Below are 20,216 nucleotides of genomic sequence, written 5' to 3' on the forward strand. Positions count from 1 at the left end.
TATAAAATTAACATGTAGATATATTGTCATTGACACATCTGTGTTCTTTGAGGTAAATTTGACCCCAGGCTGTTTTAGTTGTTTAAAACATTTAACACACATTTGTGTAGGTTGTTTTGGTTGATACTGAGGTCACTTTCACATGCAATTTTGAAATCTTTCGGCCCTAACCTCCCATTACCATGCCTGTAGGAGTGTGAGAACCCCTTAATATTTCCTACACTGTGTGGTGGGGGAAATATGTTGCTGTGAGAATATTTATTGTTCACGCAACACCGGAGATGGTCAAACATATAAAAGCTTGCACAGCAGGCTTGTAAACCATCTCACTCGGTGCTCTGTGTGCTATCTTTATGCTCCGCATCAATAGAAAATGACCTCAAAGCAAAGTCCTTTGACAGTGAAAGTGACATAGAAGAGAGTCTGAGACTGAGGGTAATGTTGAGGAGGACCTTGGTTATGAGGCATCTTCTGATGAGAATGATGCTCTTGGGGTTGACCCTCCTGTTGTCTCTCAACCACCAGCAGATGCTGTTCTTGCTTGGCCTCCAAAAGTGGACATGTTAACGTCCAGAAATGGAAAGTTATGGTCCTTCTTCCTACTTGAACTGTATTGGGACAGTTGGACAGACTTGGATGTGACCCACTTGCAAGCTTACATTGGGTTGTTCATTTTGGCAGGAGTGTCTAAGTCAAAAGGCAAAGCAACAACAAGCCTTTGGAATGCTGCAGCCACCATGTCTCTGAAGACTTTCCATGCTTTTCTTCTGCTTTGTGACAAACTCACAACGATACAGGATGTATGGGCCATGTGTGCCCTGCAATTTCTTTACAATCCAGGCCCTCAGACAAACTTTAGATGAATGTCTGGTTGTGTGTTGTGGGCGCAACCAGAACAAATTCGGTATCAAAATGAAGGCAGCGTGTAATGCACAGTCCAGCTATGTCTGGAATATGCAGAAGTACACTGAGGAAACCCCCCTGGGGTAAGAACTAAAGAGAATCGGGGCATGAGTGTGTTGATGTTTAGGTGTGAAAAGGAAATACCAGGAAGCCCAGTTTGAGAGATTCATCCTTGAGTTTGAAGATTTTTCAGGTGGCAAATCACTGCACATCAAACTGCACAGAATCAAGCTGTTTGCAATATTACATTACAAATTAATCCACTGAGAATGTGAGCTTGCTCAAGTCACCGTTGACACAGTCATTTTTAACAGTTTGATGTATTTGTACATAAATAGACTATAAACAACCTAGGAAAATTTGCAATGGTACATTTTTTTGTGTGTTACAAAAGTTTAGGTAAATTAGGCAGAGGTGTCAGCCTGTCACAAGCCTCTTTCATTACCAACAGACAAAACTCTGTTTCTTCAACTCAATCCCAATCTCCATACTTACAGACTCACGGATTTTGAAGAACATTCCCAAAATGTCCTTGAGGGCTTCGGGCCGTCCCACTGTCAAATCATCAAATCAAGTGTTTGAGGGCTTTCTCAAAGAGTCTCAAAGTCTCAAAGTCATGCAGACTTACATAAAGTGTGCATAAAGGGTGAGCCCTTTATGCACACTTTATGTAAGTTTGCATGTCTGCCGACTGCCTTAGGGAGTTACCCACAATTCATAGCAATGTAACATCAAACACGGGTATATTACAAACCTGGTTACAAGTTGCAGGTTTTTTTTTCTGTTTTGACAAAAACAAGTAAATAGATTGGTTGACAAATACCTCTCTTCTCGTGAGACAAGAGCCTGAGAGAAGTTCAAATCAGGCAGTAAAAACGTGAAATAAAAACCCACAGCTGTACATGACATGTTTTGCTGTCGTCGGGAAATGTGATATGTTGCTGCAAAGTGCTGTCACAATGGTATTTATACCATTCCAAGCCCTTGTAGTCCTTGTAGCCTCTCACAGGTGACGTCAGTTAAGTCCCAGAGGATTTAAGCCTTGAGGCTTTACGGGGGACCAGGCGGAAACATCTGGTTCTAAAAAGGGAAGCCAATGCTGAAGTTTGTTAAACTTGCATTCTTTCTAATGGCCATCAGGGGCCGACTCCTCCGATTGCAAAATAAGTCTGATTGTATAGAAGTCTATGAGAAAAGAACTCTACTTCTCACTTGATTTATTACCTCAGTAAACATTATAAACATGAGTTTACGGGCTCAATCTCCAGTTTCATGTGTTTTTCAATACAACATGATGTTCATTTAGTAAATGATGGCCCATTTAGAGTAAAATAGACCATAAAATAGGGTGACTATGTCCATTGTTTGTATTTTTCTTACATCACTTGGCTAAAGCCATGCCTGCAAGAGTATCCCGATTTCTTTCGATGTACTCCAGCTAGCGTATTCGCATTTCCCATAAACGGGACAAGGACTTATCCTGGTTTCTGAAAACAGGATATGATGTTAACGTGTGTCAGAGTCGGCCTTGCAAGATTAGGACTGTTTACTGATTTAAAACAGTCCTAAAAAATGTTCAACCGTTTTTTAAAATTTTATTTTTAGAAATTTGGAACACCAGTATTGTTTCAACAAAGTACAGTCATATTTATTTAGTTGACAGCAAAAATATGTTGAAGTGTACAGTTATATCCTGTTGGGTAATATATCTTAATTTCTTGATTTACATTGTGTTACTAATCTAAATCTGCAAAGTAACTAATAACTAATGTTGTCAAATAAATGTTGTTTGAATTAAATACTTGCCGACAAAAACTTGGTAGTGTGGTAGAAGTATAAAATTGTACTTACAGTACTATACAGTACTTAGCTAGCCTTTATTTCGCCACCGATAGGTCACTGGGATGGTTGGTTGCAAAGAGTTTTAGTCACAGACACGGCATAAGCCACGCCCCCGTCTTGACGTCACAATTTACTTAGGCTTCACGGTTGAGGGGGGACTCAGTTTTTTACTTTTTAAAATAATTATTGTGATATGAAATAAAACATGTTTTTGTTGTCTTGTATTTTTGTTGTTGTTGTGGATTTTGTTTCAGACATGATTTATTATTATTTTTTAACACAATAATATTTTTCAGTCACTTGCGCTCGTTCCCCACCCCCACCCCCTCGGAGAACAGAGCCCGCCCTCCTCTCCTCTCTCCCCGGCTGCCTCCGCCTCTCTCTCCCTGGTCTGTCATCCACACCGCTGTTGTTGCAGCCATTTTACTGTGTGGAGCGTCGGCGCAGCGGTGGAGGATGCCGAAACAGCGCCGTTAAAAGGTAATACCGCCTTTTTTCTTTTCCCCCTGCTGTAGCACTTTCATTCACATCGGTAACCTTCACGGTTCCGACTCATCAAATACATCCGATAATGTTTCGGAGCGAAGGGGAGGGCCTGGTCGGCCGGAAGGGCTTTAGGGAGCCTCTACAACTATAGCTGCCCAGACAGAGGACAGATTGCTGGGAGAGTGTTTTGGCGAGCTCAGCTTGTCGGCAGTTCACAAGTCCGTGTGAAAAAAATGGCGACGTCTTTCATCAAACCACTGAAAGTTGTAAGTGAGCTTCTCAACGGCGGCTACTTGAGTAAATCTGACTACAGTTCGTGTTTCAGGAAAAATAAACTGAGTCTTATTGCCAGTTCGTGAAGGTGGGGGCGCTCGAGAGCTACGGAACCACGTAGCTTTGCGCACGTTTTTCTAGCTTAACGCTCATTGGCTAAACTGGTTTGTTTTGTTTTTAGCGTTTTTGATCTAAAAGTAGTGACACATTATATGTTTCTTTGTTCTTGTCAGTTAAGACATAAGTGTGTTTGTTTTTGTTAGTTGTGTTGACCTGTAATAATCGCTAACCTATGAGGAAGTAACAAAGTTAGTGAGTTATCATGGTTAGCGGTCGAATAGCTTACAAGCTAGCTAGGAGGTCAACACCTGTTTACGCAATGAAATTATGTACAATCCCGACAGTAAAAAGCAATGTGACTCATCGGCTTTCTGATACGCCTCTGAAGGCAAGGGGCTATATTTCAGCGTAGCCAGAGGACATCTCGACCAAGACTTCATTTTCCGTACGCTACACGTTGCTAACAGTCCAACTAGCAACTTGAGATGTGAGACTGGAATTGAGACAACGTATACGCCCGGATTGTTTCACAAGTAGCCAGTTTACAAGATCACTTTAAGGCAATAAAATACTAAATTATTGTCAGATGGAAACCAGAATACGTCCGATACCTAAACCTTGTCCAGTTGCCTATTGTTAACTGAGTAGAGCTTGTATGTTCCCGGTTGACCAACATGTCAGTTTTTACGAACAAGCCTTACAGTTCATGGGACACCATGGCTGTATTTGAAATCACAGACTAACGTACTGCATACTAAATACTCTATCTTTATATTTTATACTGCCTACTAAGTTAACGATTAAGTATGCCATTACCAGCAGACTGTTTACATTCAAGTAAAATCAAGCAATACGTCTACACATTGATCACGGTGTTAGCTAGCTAGCTAAATGGCTGGCTAGCTTCCGTGAATACAAATTGTTCATTATAATGAAAATCAACATTACCTCTTCAACTCAGTTTAATGTTCTAGTATTATTGGAAAAGCAAATTAAAATAATTAAATATTTTAGTGTTGAATATTTTTTCTACAGTGTATTATGTGAGCTGTGTTTTTACTCTTTAGCTGTACCTTTTCGTCCCTTGCCATCATTTTGTAATTATTTTATCCAGCGGATTAGGTCAATTTTATGTCACACGTAGTATGAATAGTATGTCAATGTTTTGTTACGTCCCGAGCTATAGTTGTTCTCCAACGTAGGTCACCAAGCATCTTAATGCAGCCTATTTCTCAAAGATGCAAGGATACATTTTGCCATGCTACTTTTTGGTCTGATAGGGCCTGTAGACAGGCTTCTTGTCAACAAACAATCCAGGATAATCACACCGACTTGATAGTAATCTGGACCAGACCGTGATTCAGAATTTGACCTCTAGATGTCAAACGTGACTCAGCAGCAGCTCCACCAAAACTCGGAGGAGGAGCTTGTCACTAAAATGAGAATAGCTGGTCCACTTTAAAGGTCAGCCCACCTTACCTGGGTTGAGGTTGACGTTAACTTTGGGGCTAACCCTCGTTCAATTAAATCAGATGGTGGCACCACTCCCCCAGAATCAGCAATTTAATCTTAAGGTCAATACACACTGAATTTAGCGCCATGGTGCTGTTGGAACAGTCTGCTAATGTCGACTGCTTTTTTATTTTGCCTCAACATGTCATAATGACAAATGCCGCTTGGCATAAAATCAAACTGTTGTGAGTTTGTACACCTGAACGGCGAAACCGCAAATTGATTCTTGTATTAAGAAAATTAAGTAACTTGTCAGAGACTGTTTTTAAGGCCAAATTATTGCAGCTCTTCTGGCTAGCTAACATGGTGCGTACTCCAGTGAGAAGCAGCAGCTAGTAGCAAAGATAATTCTAACAGACTTTATAGGTTTATATTAAAACCCAGCATTTCTTCCTCTCTGAAAGACGATCCACCACCTTCCAGTACTTTGCTCTGGTATAAATAGATAGTAAGATCTAACTGGGTTGGTTCAGTCTTGAAAATGAATATCTGCACCAATTACTTTTATGTTGTACAGTTTAAGCCACCAAAACAACTTTTATTACATTTCTTTTATGACATACTATATCATGACTTTTTTATGACATACTATACTACACACTTTTTATTACTTATTTTTAATGACACACTAGGCTATGACGTTTTATGAGACACTACATTATACATTTTATTTAAAGACCAGATTACTAAATAATAACGATTAACTCTTCACTTTGAACTTACCGGCTGGGTCAGTTTTGAGATAATGAATATTTCCACTTATTACTTTTTATTATTATTACTTATTAAAGGCAACTTTTAATGATGATCTCCTCATAAGCCGTCATTGCGGTTTATTTTCTACCCCTGATACGTGTGCGCATCTAACTGACGAAGTCACTCGGGAATACTTTGAGGTCAAATCTCGTCAACCATGCTATTTACTGGCATTTAAGCCAGATTTTCGCCCTGAAGTGGTTGCCCCTGGCTAATTTTAGAATTGGGTCAAAATTAATCTTTGTCGGTTGTCATTCGACAAACAGTTTGAGAGGGTCACGAGTCATGATGCCGTTACGATCAACGATCAGGCTCTCAGACTATCGGATAGATTTCCGGCTTGTCAGAAATTTGACGTTGGCCGTCTGTCAGTTTGAGCAGTTCCATGGTCTGAATTTCTATCATGACTGCTATCAAAAGATCCGTCATAAACTGTTGTGAGCTTGTTTTAATACGATTGTAGTAGTATTTTACATTGTGTGGCCAAAATTGTAGTCTTGAAACTGCTGTGATATGAAGTAGAACAGACAGACAATATTGTTTGCATCTTCCTATTTTCTGTAGAATTGGAGAGTATCCGCTGCCTTTCTCTCTCATTGTTGCAGAAAATATTTGATGACATTAGAAAGTGTCTCCATTACATAGTTTGTCCACCAGAGAGAACCGACAAGTTTATTTGAACTGAGCAACTAAACTGTTGTGACATTTTAGTTTCTTTGTCCCTACAATCCAGCAAACGCATCACTTTGCCAGTTTTGTTAAGCTGTGTTTTATCCTGTAATTACGCTTTGCGACTAGTGTCGAGGTTGATTGTCTTTGATTACCACACTTTAAACTGGTATTTTGGTCGCTGTGAAATTGTACTCGATCCGATCAACAGGAATGAACACTTGAAAATTATGCTCAGTTTTGAGAAAAATTGTGGCGATTAAATTAGCAAACTAAAATGACAAACATCGCCCAAAACCACTGAAAAAAGCTAAAGCTTTGATCTGAACGTTTGTTGGTTGATTTGTTTCCTTGAATGCGCCGCCATTGACGAGTGACGGCTGATTTATGAAGTCGAGTTATCTATAAGTTGCCTCATCACTTCTCAACAATAACATAAACATGGTGGCTGCTGGCTAGAGGGAGATCGAAGGGAGATTTAATTTTCACTAAATATCACTATGTAAAATGAGTATTTTCTGCTTTAAAAGAAGTTAGCAAGTACTACTCACCCATCTTTTAAATTGTTACGTCTCCAGACTGATCTTGATTTCACAGCAGATCGGTATGTTGTTTGTTTACAACATTGCTCGCTGTTAGGACACAATGTCCCACTCTCTGTGTTCGAGTTCTCTGCCATCATTACAGTTATTGAATTATTCCTCGTTCAGTTTGATGCCATGTCGTGCTATGCCTAACAATTTAAAAACGATTGTCTACTTCTTTTTTACCACTTGTCCAATCCGCCAGTCATTTTTTGTTTGCAGTGAAATTTTCTGATCTTACCAGACAGTTCAAATCATTACTCAATTAATTATCTAGCACAATCTTGGTTTTATGTTTTTAACTAAAACTTTGCCATTACAAGATAAAAATGCACCAATTCTTATTGAGTCAACCCCTCCCAACAGCAGTTTTATGAATAAAGCTTGAGTGCGTACGGCAGGGAGTGAAGTCGCCATTTTGTTTAACAATGCCATGCAAGCAGATGCCTTACGGGGAAGTTTGCCTCTTTCCAATATGTTGCTCCTCAGTTGAATTCCTCATGTCAAGCTGCAATCTTGGGGCCTGTGTCCACATAGTGTTTTGTTTTTGTTTTGCCAGCGGCGTCTTTCGATTGTTCCCAATGAGGAGAGAAGGTATTCGGCCGCCTAGAGAAAAGTTGATGGCAGCACTAAAGAACTGTTGTAGTCTGGATAACTATGGACTGAATCAGCATGTGACATAATAAGGGCCACACTGAGGACTTTGTCATCTCAAAGGGTCTCAACATCGGACTAAAAGGTTGTGGTGGATGATGTTACTCTTTGAGATTATTCATGTGTTTTCTTTGGGATGAATATCTCTGTTCGCACAAATCTTTAAATTAATTCAGGCTTTCTCTTCCTCACCGACCATCTTTTGGGTCTCAGCCAACAGTTTTTAGAGAAACGATTGTTGAGCCAATCGTCAGGGGGGCGTTTTTTTTTTTTTATTCAATGAAATATTCTGCTTCAATCCAAATTTGTTTGCTTTCGTCTTTAATAAACAAAATTTTCACTGCAGTCTTAAAACGGTCTCCAGCTTGTACCAGCGAGGAATGCCCCTAATGTAGCGGACTAGCAGCAAAAACCAACAGCAACATAAATTACATTTAACCACATAACACAAAATGATATTCTCTACATTTGTAAGCCTGCACGCTGGCGACAGCCGTGGCAAATGTTTTCAGGTTGATATCTCAGGAACACCTGGAGGGAATTTCTTCAAATTGGACAGAAACGTCCACTTGCAATCAGGATAAACTGATTTAGAATTTGATGGTTAAAGGTCAAGGTCACTTTGTCACCTCAAGTCCATCCCATTCTCGTGAACGCAATATTTCATGAAGGCCTTGAGTGAATATCTTTACATTTGGCACATTTTTCATTGAAATCGTTGAAAATGCTGTTTTTCCAACAGTTTAATACCTTCTTGGCTCTGAACAATTGTGTTTCCCAAGGTTCCATTTTTGGGCCTCTTCTGTTCAACATATCCCAAATTTTCTTCCCATTATTATGCAGACAACAAACAGATTTAAATAAAGATATCATAAGGTGACTATGGTCCCATACAATTACTGAGTGCATTCAACAAATCAATGACTGGATGTGTCAAAAATTACATTTGTCTAGTTTTACAAAGATACAACAGAAGTTATTTTCTTTCAGTGCTCAGCTCAGAACAGTTTGCTCCGTTCTATACACTGTTATGTTACTAGCCTTTCCTTTAACCATGTTTGGAGTTGTTTCCCACAATATAACGGTATCTTATCTAGTGCCTCAAAGTTTTCTTTCTCGGTCAATCCCTCCCATGCGCTTTATTCTATTGAAGCGAGGCCTTGACTTTCAACAGCCCTTTTCAAGGATTCAACAGTAATTTATTGTCATTATGCAACACAGGGTTGCATAACAAAATGCAGTTGCAGCTCATTTGTATTATATTTGTACATAATGTCGTATCCAGCCCAGCACACCTGCAGAGCTGCCCCGTCACCAAACGCAATGTTTACACAGCACGCACGATCGGCCAACAGCATTTTTTTTAAAGAACTTCTATGTGGCTGAAACAAAGCAGCCATGATCACAAAAGGAATACTGAGGGATGTCTGTGCTCTCCGTTATATTTTATTTATATTTGTTCCCAGTGAGATATTAGTGACTTTGCTGTTGTAAACGCAACTGTTGCTGCTCTGAAAACTATATTTTTATATATTTTAAATACAAATTCTAATCCTGTTCTGATTTTATTTGTTTTCAAAATTCTATATATGTTTTGAAAAAAGGAATTGTTATACTAAAATCCTAAAGGCCACCGCAGTTCCCCAACACGCTTAGAAAGGGAGGGGTGAGCTGAGGGGTATTTAGTTGGTTGATATCTGCAACAAACCCATAAGTGCCACTAAATCGTACACACTGTTCCTTTTAATGCTTTTGTTCATCATCTGTGGTTTGGATTTCCACGTAGTCGAAGAAATAAAGTGCATCCTGGCCATCGTTTAGTGATGAATGCGCAGTCAGTTGGGCTGTAATGAATATCTTTCTTTTTTTTTTAAAGCTTTGAATGTCTGTCGTCATATTTTATGACATTGTGTCTGTGCGTGTTTGAGAGTGAGGTAGAGAGGTGAAGACAAGGTGGACTATTGCATGCAGTGTTTCTGTAAGTAATTGAAAACTAACTCAGAATGCTGCTTTGTCGCCCACCCGACCGCTTACCCAAACCCGGCCGGCCAGCGGGTTGTATCTCGATTCGATGGGTCAACCTGGGAATCAAATTCAATAGTATAATACCCTAAACCTACTAATAATATTAGTGTAGCCGAATCTTTATCTGCAACTGAGCAGAAACATGCCCTAACCATGATGAATATATATGCAAAAAGAAGAAGCTGCGTCGCATTCAAATAGAATTTGATTGTCAAGATTATGAACTAGGCTTCAAAGATTCAGACTATTCGATACAGCCATAGCTGTCAGCACTGAATGGTAGAGGACATTGTAACATCGTCTGGTATTGATTTTTATAAATTGCATCCACATTTTGGCAATTTCTGCCATTTTCTAGATTTAACAGTTGATTCCATTCCCCCCCCCTGCAATTCAGTCCATGTTTTTCTGTATCGCAGAAATCCTAGGACCCTACTGATACCAGGTGGGGGATGGGAACTCTGTCCTTCTGTCAGTCTGTCTGTCTGGCAGCAGTGTGGACACTTAGTGTGTTGCTGCCTCTGATTAATGGGCCTGATGTTCAAATGCACAGTCGCCAGAGATCTTCTTGGCCTGCTCTGCTCCTGCAGGCTGCGCTGTTTAAACTGCAAAATGAACAAATTAATTACCCATATTTATTTTTGTGGGGGGTGGACACGGAGCAGGTTGTTACCTGATGAGCTACTATCTCATTCCTTGTCTTCAGTTTTTATGAAAGTTAAACAGAGCATGGGTTGTAATATTAGATCATGTGTGAGGTTGCAAATTATCCAACAGCCAGCAGACTGATGCTGTGATCATGTAGCTGCAGACTTTGTCTTGTTGACCAGGCGGCTAATTAGCATATCCAGGTTCACTAGTGTAGGTTTGTCTTGGTTTCTTTACAGGTGTATAAAGTTATTAATAGCTTAATGGTCTTTAACCACATACCTTTTCTTAATATAACACGTTTTCTCAGCAAAATAAATTGGCAGTTTGAAAATAAGACTGATGTGAATCTAGCTTAATTTTTTCAGTCTGAAAACTGAAGATGCACCAATGAAAATGTTCTTGACCGATTCTGTTAATAATAAACTTGCTAATTCCGACTTTCTTTCTCAAAGTGATAATAAGGTCATCCTACGTCTGCCAGGTCAAGCTATAAATGGGCTAGTATCATGCAGCCTCAAATTTTGTGCTAAAGTTCATGGTCCCCAGAAGATGAACTGATGACTTCTTGACTTTTTATTTATCAGAACCCTGGTTCTGGACGTCTAAATCACTGATTCAAATAGGGTTGGTGTTGACGGCCGTTACCCTGGTTGGTTTGGAGGTGGGATAAGCTACCTAGCTATATCCGTGAAAAATTGTGACCAAAGAAATGGTGACAAAAATAGCAACAAGCATGGCTGAGATGGGTGCCCCAGTACAGGTTGTCGACTCACAAAAATAACTCTTAAAGGGCCGGTCTGAGGTCGTTCTATATTTTTCTTTATGTCAACAAATCCTTCCTGGCTTGCCCAGAGATTGCAGAATGAAAATTGACTATCTCTTTGTATGTGATTGTAACTCTTTTTCTACAGGTCCCTGATAAATAGACCTATTAAACTAAATTTCTCTCTCTGTCTATGGCACTCAGCCCAATTACTATTGGTTCCTACTGAAGACGTAGATCTATTAAAAAAATGTTCTTTTTCTTTTTCTTAAAAAACAACAACCAAGTAATTTCCTTAAACAGCGGGGTGCTGCAGTTTTTAGGAATGCTACTCAAACAGGAGGACACAGTGCATTTGTTGGGACTATTTTCTAAACTACAGTGTTTGTATTGAAACTAATGAAGGAACGTGTCACCCTGTTGCTCAACATTCTCTGGTACTTGCTTCTCAGTTGTAAGAATGTGTTACATTTCTTTGTCTTATTTGATAGTTGATTGAACGTCTTTGTGTCTTGAACTGTTGATCAGACGGCGCAAGCATCACCCCGGACCAAAGAAAATACTAATGGTGTTTTTATGATATTCAGACATTCTTAATGGGGCAAAAATGGCGGGAAAAGCTTGTGTTTAGCCCTGAACCAGTAATGTTAACGGAGGTTGCATTGACTTGCATTATGATGCGTTTAGGCTCTATTCAGTATTGAAAATGTCTTTTTGACAAGAAACTTTAATAAATATAGTTGTTTGAAGGTGTTTTCACAGCAATATAAAGACAAATTTGAGAGAGAATCGTGACCTGTATAACTATAATGCTAGCTCTAAGCAGCTTATAATACATAATTAAAATGCAAATAACCACTGTAGCTGACAATTACAAAGTAAGAGGATAACCTTTTTCACAGTTTACACTTTGAGACAGTTGAAATAGTTTTTGGGGACAGTGGTGAAAGAAAATTGTCTGCAGCCTTGTCAATTATAGTTCTTAGACTGAAATCAACAGAAATCGGCAGGTTAAACTTCAGAATCGACAAAAAGAAAATTGCTATGGGTGTATATCCAGTGCTATTATTTGCATGTTAAAGCTAGATTGTGGAACTTTGCCTCCCCCTGCTAGCAATGAGAGTACTTAAAATAGTATTATTTGACTCTGAATTTGAAAAAGTGAACACTGTCGACTTGCTCATGAGGTATGTCTGCAGTTGAGCTCGCCACATCTCCCCCAGGAGAGCTCTTTCGTTCCTTAGAACGCCAAATTTCCTTTTCAATCTGGAGCATTCAAGGCCAAGTACAATAACTTCAGTTTTGTTTGAGTTTAACATTAGAAAGTTGCAGGTCATCCAGGTTTTTTATGTCCTTAAGATATGCTTGGAGTTAAGCAAATGTATTAGTTTTGTCTGGCCTGATCAACAGATATAACTGGGTGTCATCTGCATAACATTGAAGCACAGACGTCTTTCACGTGTACAAACGGGGATCAATCTGATAAATAGGACTGAAACCAGTTTAGTGCGGTTGGTTCCTTCAATGCTAATTAACTGTTCCAGTCTCCGTAATATGATACTGATTCGCGACTGCTTTCTCAAGGACCCTGGAGAGGAAGGGGCTGTTTTTTTTTTTAAAGAAGAGGTTTAATTACAGCTACTTTTTAGGACTGTGGTACATGGCCTGTTAGTAAAGACAGATTGAAGTATATAAGTGCTAACTAAGGGGAAGACTTCTGTAAGATGCCTTGTCTGGGTGCGTTCTAAGAGAAAGGTAGATGGCTTGGATAGAGACATTGTTTAAGTCAATTGGTGAAGATCAATGGGAGTAAAACATTCTATCAGGTTTGACAGCTGATTTTAAGGTTCCTATGTTTGAGGATGAATCAGTACCGGTTGAGGGCAGGAGTTGATTAATGTTGTCTCTAATAGTTAGAATACTAATAATAAAGAACTTCATGAAGTTGCTTCTACTGAGGGCTAAAGTGGCTCAATAGAGTTGTGACCCTCTGTTAGCATAGCTAGTCGTGCTATGGCTATCATTAGGCTTAATCAGCATTGTGTGAACTCGTTTGGCAAGGGCTTGAATGTAATGTTGTTGTCACCTCAGAAATAAATGTGCATCATCCGTGATCTACCACAAATATACCAGTCAAAGTAGGAATTATATCACTTCTATTAAATGCCCCTATTTTTCTGGGCGACGCCCACGGTTCTCAGTAAAAATAGACAGTGAGAATGATCGGTTGAGGGCTAGCCATTGCCGCAATCAAACATTTATTATTATATTTCCTTCCATACTTTGTTTCTGAAATTGCTGATTCCTTTGACCTTTTTTTGGTGGTGGTGGTGAAGTGAATAAAAAAAACGATATAATATTAGGCGGTTTCCCTCCCTCGAGGCTACCATGTCAAGTTTTTGTCTTGTTTTTTTCTGCTGGAAGAGGATCCCAGGGCGTTGTTTCTACTGTCTCAAAGGTCCTGGTTGCCATGTTGGCTAACGAAGCTTGTTTAGATTGAGGGTATAAAGGTGTAAAACTGGTGCTGAACTGAGAGGAGGTCGCAGTTTTAACGAGCCAGCTGGGGTCGTTCTCCCAGCAGATCATGGAGCTTCAGTGTTTCTTTATATTCTCTGCTTTCTGCTGGTCTGGCTATGTGAGGTGTCTGATTACACTGCTGCTGACAGTAAACTAGCTTCTCCCCCAAGCATTGATCTAGCAATTAAAAAATCCCCAGCCTGTGTGTTCACAGCTGTAACAGTGCATGTTCATGTTAACATTTTATATTCAGGTGACTTAACAACATGTCGCAGTGAACTCTGCTGCAGATCCACTTCAGCTTCTGGGGTCAGACGGTCTGAGCACCCAGAAGCAGATGATGATGGTAGAGAAATGTTTAGGAAAGACTAGAGTTGAACCATACATTGTTAGGATATGAACAGATAATGCTCTCTGAACAGATGGGAAAAACATACGGTTTTATGATTGTTTTTTGTTGCCTGATTGACACAATTTACCTCAATCTATCGGCCGTTCAGATCAGAGTCACACTGCCGTAAAAATTGAAAATGCACATCATATGTAATTAAAACAAATCGTCTTGGATCTCACTTCTTCCAGTGACGGCAGTATCTCTGATGTCCATCATGGAGAAACTTCCATAAGGACAGAAACATGGTCCACGGAAGTATGCGAACGCAAATGCAAGAGAAGCCCGCAGTAAACAAACATGGCGTCTGAGGAGGAACACGTACTGCTGTACTTACTGCACAGACGAAAGAAAAAAATAAAACAAACATTGAGATGTTTGTCTGAATGAAGAGGCAATGAAGTGTCATAAATATGCAAGTGAATACGGGCATTCTTTCAGGTGTCTGCCTTCGCATTTATTTTTAAAAAATAGTCCCGGGCCTAGAGGTTAAGGCGTCCATCTCTTTTTCTTCCTCCGTTGTCGCTATCCAATAAAGGCATGAAAATTCCGAACGATATACATCTTTTTTTAACATGCATTTGGAGGTAATGAGAAGTAAATTCCTCTTCTTTTGAAAGAATGGAGACCAAAAGGAGTTGCAACAATATATGGTTGCAAAATAACAAAAAAGGTTCTTCTACCATTTCTGTGATTCAGTTTAACCAAATGCTTTCTGTATTCCCAGCAGGACTAGAAACATGGCTGAGGCGGCGCGAGGTCCAGTGGTTTGCCGACCTTTGGCATTTGCCAATGAAGACCGGGCAGTTCACTCCTGGTCTCGGATCTCGTCAGCGGGGCAGAACGTCCTCCTGGATGCTCTGAAGATCCTCAGCCCGATGTCCCGCGACCTCTCGAGCAGTGAGGAGCTGGTCACCTTCTTGAAGGAGTTGGGAGAGGAGGGCCACACGCCCACCGTGCTGCGCAGCAAAGATGTGTACGGCTACCGCTCCTGCACGAACCAACCGCTGACCGCTGACATGCTGAAGCCACAGAGCAGGAACGTCAGACCCACCGCCAAGAGGAGGGGAAGGAAGCCCCCGGTCAAGAAGAGAGAGGTGCACCCGTCCTGGAACGCCTCTGAGAAGAGTAACCCCAAGATTCAAGGGATCCGCCCTCCGGAGCTGCTGGTGGACCGTCGGGCCATCATCTGCAGCAGGACACCCAGTCGGACTGTAGAGATGTCGCAGGCGCTGGAAGTGCGGCCGTGCCTCAGACTGACTAACATTGAGGGCCTATCTGGCTTCCATACGGCCAGACTCCAGATCCACACTTCCTGGGACTCATCCTCTGAGGCACCCTCTGTTGCCTTTTCACAGCAACAACACCCTCCAACGCTTTCAGGAATACCTTTGCAGCCTTCTCACAATGGTGGTGGGGCGCCCACCAAAGCTGTGGCCTTGTACAGCCAGAAGAGCCTCTCCTGCCCCATTCGATTGGACGGCGCCCTCATCGGAGATTCTGCACCGGTCTTCTACGCAAATGGACGGGCGTTCCCAGAGACTCGCACAGAGCTCACCAGCAATGGCTGGAGGAGCAACGGTGTCCACCGAGATGGTCGGGGCCCCAAGGAACTAAACATCCCCACCCGGCAGAGAAACGGCTGGAAGGACAAAAACAGTCATAGGTGGAAAGTTGTAAAAGTGGATGACTCTCGCTCTGTGGCCGAGGCTCGCAGAAAAGCGCAAAAGATCCTACAGGCCAACCTGTCTCCAGTGATTCAGATTCACCCTCTCAATTATGTGCTGAGAAACTTCAGATACCAGAATAAGTGACAATACACCCCACAACCATTGTTTCATTGAGCAGATGTTATTGTTTTACATCCATTAGACTGTTCCTGGCTGAGCCCCAGTGTTCATAGCAGACGTCTTACATGGTTTTTGTGATCTCTGCTGTGTGTTGGCGGTAGAGAAGTCAGAGTCTGTCTGTGGAAGTTCTGGTTCCTGACAGGGGCACTCGGGATTGAAAAGCATTTGAAGTCAGGTGAAGCTTTTCTCAGCAGGCTGGGAAAAGACTATCGGCCGAATGCTGGTACATTTTCACGGTCTACTTTAGTTTACACTATACAATACTTCAACCAACCATCATTCTGCTTGCCAGCCTGCTAGCCGATATTGTGGATGTAGTTTAGGACGCAGCATCCACTGTGACTGTTAGGTTAAAGGTGAATTTCCTGCCCTTCAACAAGGCACTGGGTGCTCACAGTTGTTTAAAAGAGTATTTATAACTCATTTGAAGTATCCCGCTGTTTTGTTGAAAAGTATCTTTTACTTGTAGGGCTTACAAACAGTGCTGTCAGTCTGCAGCGCCCCATTTTCCACTGGGAAGAAGGAGAAAATCCCATTGCACAGATGAAGTGGTGGATGAGCAAGGCAGGTGTCCAAAGCCTTCAGACGAGCGGACGTGGTGGTTGGTTGGTCCCAGCAAAACAAATGAACTAAACAAAAGGAGGGATAAAAGAGTGTTTAGTTTGTCTTCCTTTTTTTGTATTTTTGTTGTGTTTCCACTGGAAATTGGGAAGGCTCTCGGAGCGAGTGCAGCAGGGAATCAAACCCGTGGCCCATACAGAGATAGATTAATATCTGGATGATTTGTTTGTCCTTCACAAAGTGTTCCTTTGGTTTAGTTTATCCACACAAGGAAACAAAAGACTTATGGAGTATTTTCAACTGTTGGGGGATTTGATGTCTCACAGTAACATGAACATGAATCAATGAACTGCAGGGAAGGGGACTTGGAGGAATTCATCTTTAATTATTAATTCTGGGAAAACATTGAGAATTATGAGATAACAGAATTCTGTCTTCAGGCTTAAATTTTCTCATTATTAAACTCGATCTCTGAATCCTTTCTTTACAAACTTCCGACTAATTTCAGTGTTTACTTTCCGAATTACGGCTTTTTGCCTTAAAATTCCTCCATTCAATGACGTGGCCCTGGTCCACCACCATAAGTTTAAGGAGTTTTACACCGGATACAAAAACAACCCTCAGCTGTCGGTTTAGTCAAGATTTACTTTATTCCAATACATTTCTGTACTTCACAAGCAACCAACTGCCATTTGGAGACTTGATGTAAGGCATTTGTTTGGCTGATTTAAATATTTGTGGTGAAATTTGTTAACTTGAGCAGCAGGACTGTTTTGTTTCCTGAAACTGCAGCATCAGAAAGTTTAATCTCCCATCAGAACTCGTCTGTGCTCTGTTGAGTCTTTGGCAGGAATTGCACTTTGAGAGTGTGACAGTGCGTCATTGTCGCCCGTTTCCTGAACATTGTCGCCCGTTTCCTGAACGTACGTCATTAATATTATTTTCCTGCATCACGTAGAAAATATGTGAAATAACATCAAAAATTTGGTTTGACTTACATTGAGACCACACTGGTTTTTGTAACAGGTGCTAACTTTGCAACGTTGGTGCTGAATTAAATGACAAGAATGTCGTAATTTTTCTGCTTTTCTAGTTCAGATTAGAGCATTGAGGAGCCGGGACTTCAACTGAGTTATTTTCTGTGGGACTGATAGCACTGTTGCCCTTTGCAGGTTGGGATGAGCATGCTAAACTGCCGTGTGTTCTTTCCAAAGAGTTTCTACTGTGAGGAGCTACCTGAATCCATTTTCATGCTATCATCTGTGAGGAACTCCTGTGATTTCCCCTAAAAGTTTTGTTTGCGATGTTTGACCACATTGCACGAGACAAACCTTTGGTTTGACCACAGAAATCACTTAGTCCACGTACTAGCTTGTGATGGAGAGTTTACTGATCTCAAGACCATTCAATGTGAATGAAAGCTCTGGAAAAAGACAGTAAGGCGACCTTTTAAGTTGTTTTTTGTTGTCCAATTTCATTTCTATTCTTTTTCCAAGAAAAAGAAAAAAACAAGTATCAAGCATATTGGATACTTCAACCACCAAATATTTCAGTCAAATGTAAAACAGAAATAAAATGACCATCGGATCAGTAAATGACGACCCTTGTTTCAAAAACTACAAAAAAAGAGATAAAAAAATAAAACAGAATTCTCTGTCATGTTTAAATGCTGTTGAAGCTGGTACGGACCACTTGGTAGAAACAACTAACCAAATTTAAAGTGGAAATCTATGCTTTCTGGTTCAAAGTCCATGCATTAGTCGGGAATAAGCAATCTGTTCCCCTGTTTCAACTGAGGCCACATCAATGTTTGTTTGGCTTTACAGATTTCTCTGTAAATTCTCTGTTCCTGTGAATTTTACGTTCTGGAAGAGTCTTTGTTTCCTTGCGCCCCCCCCCCCCCCCCTGCGGTCTGTCTGTACGCGGTCATGTTCATGCCCACTGACAATTCCCTTTTCTAGATCTTCTATCTGTTAGTCTTGTTTGTGCCACACTTGTATAATATTGTATTTCCTACATGATCTTTGAAAACTCTTTTTGTTCAATAAAACTGATCTGAAAATAGTTGTTCTCTAATTTTGAGAAAGTTCAGTTTCATTACATTGTTTGATCATATTGGTAATGTTCTTAGACCCCTGAATCACGAAGCAAAAAGTCATGCGTTATTGAGAAGTATTTATATATAAATTACACAAGTTTCTTTGCCAATTCCGACTTCTTTCTAAGAACTATAATTAACAGAATGCACAAACAGTTTTGTGACTTTCGTTTAATGGAAAATTGAATTGTACGTTGCCTCTCGAATAGATCAAAGACCGACTGACAAAAGATTTGAAAACCGTGGGTCCAAATCAACAAGATTAAATGCTACATGCAATCTGTCGCAGTACCACAATATTTTCTGCAGTACTGTGTATGCCTGACGAGTAAATTTGACGCTTCCCCATAACGCTCTGTTCCATTTGAACTGGGAGGTCGGGATTTCAACTGGAACGCCATCTTAGCTCGGATTTCCGACTGGGAAAGGTGGACGAACCCCGACCTCAAAATCCAAGATGGCTACTACACGCATCAACAGTAAAAAAGTTGTAGTAATATGTCTATTAGCACTTCTTTCATATTTGTGTCTCGTTAAATACTAGCATAAAGCGTTATCAATTGTTATTGCTAACAATGACCCCCCAATAAGTTGTCCAACTTGTTGTTCTGGAACACAATCAACTCGGGTGTGATTTCATTACCAGCGCCGACTTCCGATTCTAACTGAAAGGAAGCACTCGAAACATCTTTAACCTAAAACAGATGACGTCACACATTATAATTGGCTGTATGTGGGAGAGACTAAACTGAGTCGCTTGGCCCATACTGGGTGTGATTGGCTAGCCTCTTCCAGGCTGTTGCTACATGCTAACTTTAGCCTAGTTATGACAGGCACTACGAACTAGACAGACGCAGGAAGAGAGCTTTTGTTCCTGTTGTCCGAATGTAGGCCATCCGGTCCGAACAATGGGACGTTCTGAGAATTTTTGAGTCGAGAAATCAACTGTGTAGATAACGAATATATTGGCAGTTTTACCAACATTTTGTGAATGGTTATGGATGCATCTCTACTGACCTATTGTTGATTCCCGTAAAGGGATTAAACTCATGGATATTAAAACAAATGTGGAAATTTGGTTTTGAATGTCCACTTATCTGGCTGCTGATTTATATTGTTTATATATTTATTTACCTTTTATACACTTACTGTTACTACCTGTTGACATGTGCATAGGCCATATATTGTTAGGCTACATCTCACTATGCATATACTACATTCCGGTTTCCTGTTTTTTCACTTTGCAATCAATGTACACCTGTCTACCACAAATATATATTATTTTGTATTTTTGTTTTATTTTATTAAATAAATTATTAAATAATTGAAATGAATATTTGTTTGAGCATTATTGGAGTGAGACCTAAGATTTGTCAATTCCGCAACATTACAGTTGGTGGCGATTTTGCTCCGCCCGTCTGCAATCCGCCATTAAAATAAGAAGTAGAAGAAGAAGAATTGTCAACGCGGAAGTGAAGCCAGGTGAAGTTAATTAAAAACATTACCGTGATCACTATAATGCCGCTTTGTTAAAACAATTAAAACCAAACAACTGAGACCTAAAAGTTAAGCTAATGTTTCAGTAAACAAGTTTGTGTGTAAGTCTACTTTAGCTAGCAGG

The 20,216-nt window shown here is 40.5% G+C and overlaps 1 protein-coding gene across 3 annotated transcripts; it reads left to right on the plus strand.

Moving 5' to 3' along the window:
- The first annotated feature begins 3,100 nt into the window (after positions 1-3,100).
- ccdc71 (coiled-coil domain containing 71) lies at positions 3,101-18,561 on the plus strand. 3 transcript variants are annotated; one of them, XM_076095836.1, is made up of 2 exons: positions 3,101-3,225; positions 14,817-18,561. In XM_076095836.1, exon 2 carries the CDS (start codon positions 14,827-14,829, stop codon positions 15,898-15,900), a length of 1,074 nt encoding a protein of 357 aa, XP_075951951.1. In that variant the 5' UTR covers positions 3,101-3,225; positions 14,817-14,826; the 3' UTR covers positions 15,901-18,561. The 3 variants fall into 3 exon arrangements, with proteins under 3 accessions (XP_075951951.1, XP_075951952.1, XP_075951953.1); XM_076095837.1 differs by having other exon boundaries at positions 3,133-3,225; positions 14,814-18,561; XM_076095838.1 differs by lacking the exon at positions 3,101-3,225 and adding an exon at positions 3,480-3,497 and having other exon boundaries at positions 14,814-18,561.
- The last annotated feature ends 1,655 nt before the right edge of the window (positions 18,562-20,216 follow it).

This window comes from Anarhichas minor, unplaced genomic scaffold (genome assembly GCF_050575085.1).
Source record: "Anarhichas minor isolate MPS153535 unplaced genomic scaffold, ASM5057508v1 ptg000021l, whole genome shotgun sequence".
Taxonomy (NCBI): Eukaryota; Metazoa; Chordata; class Actinopteri; order Perciformes; family Anarhichadidae; genus Anarhichas; species Anarhichas minor.

What these genes read in the sequence shown, in the direction of transcription:
- ccdc71 (XM_076095836.1), top strand. Translation starts at nt 14,827, where the DNA reads ATGGCTGAGGCGGCGCGAGGTCCAGTGGTTTGCCGACCTTTGGCATTT.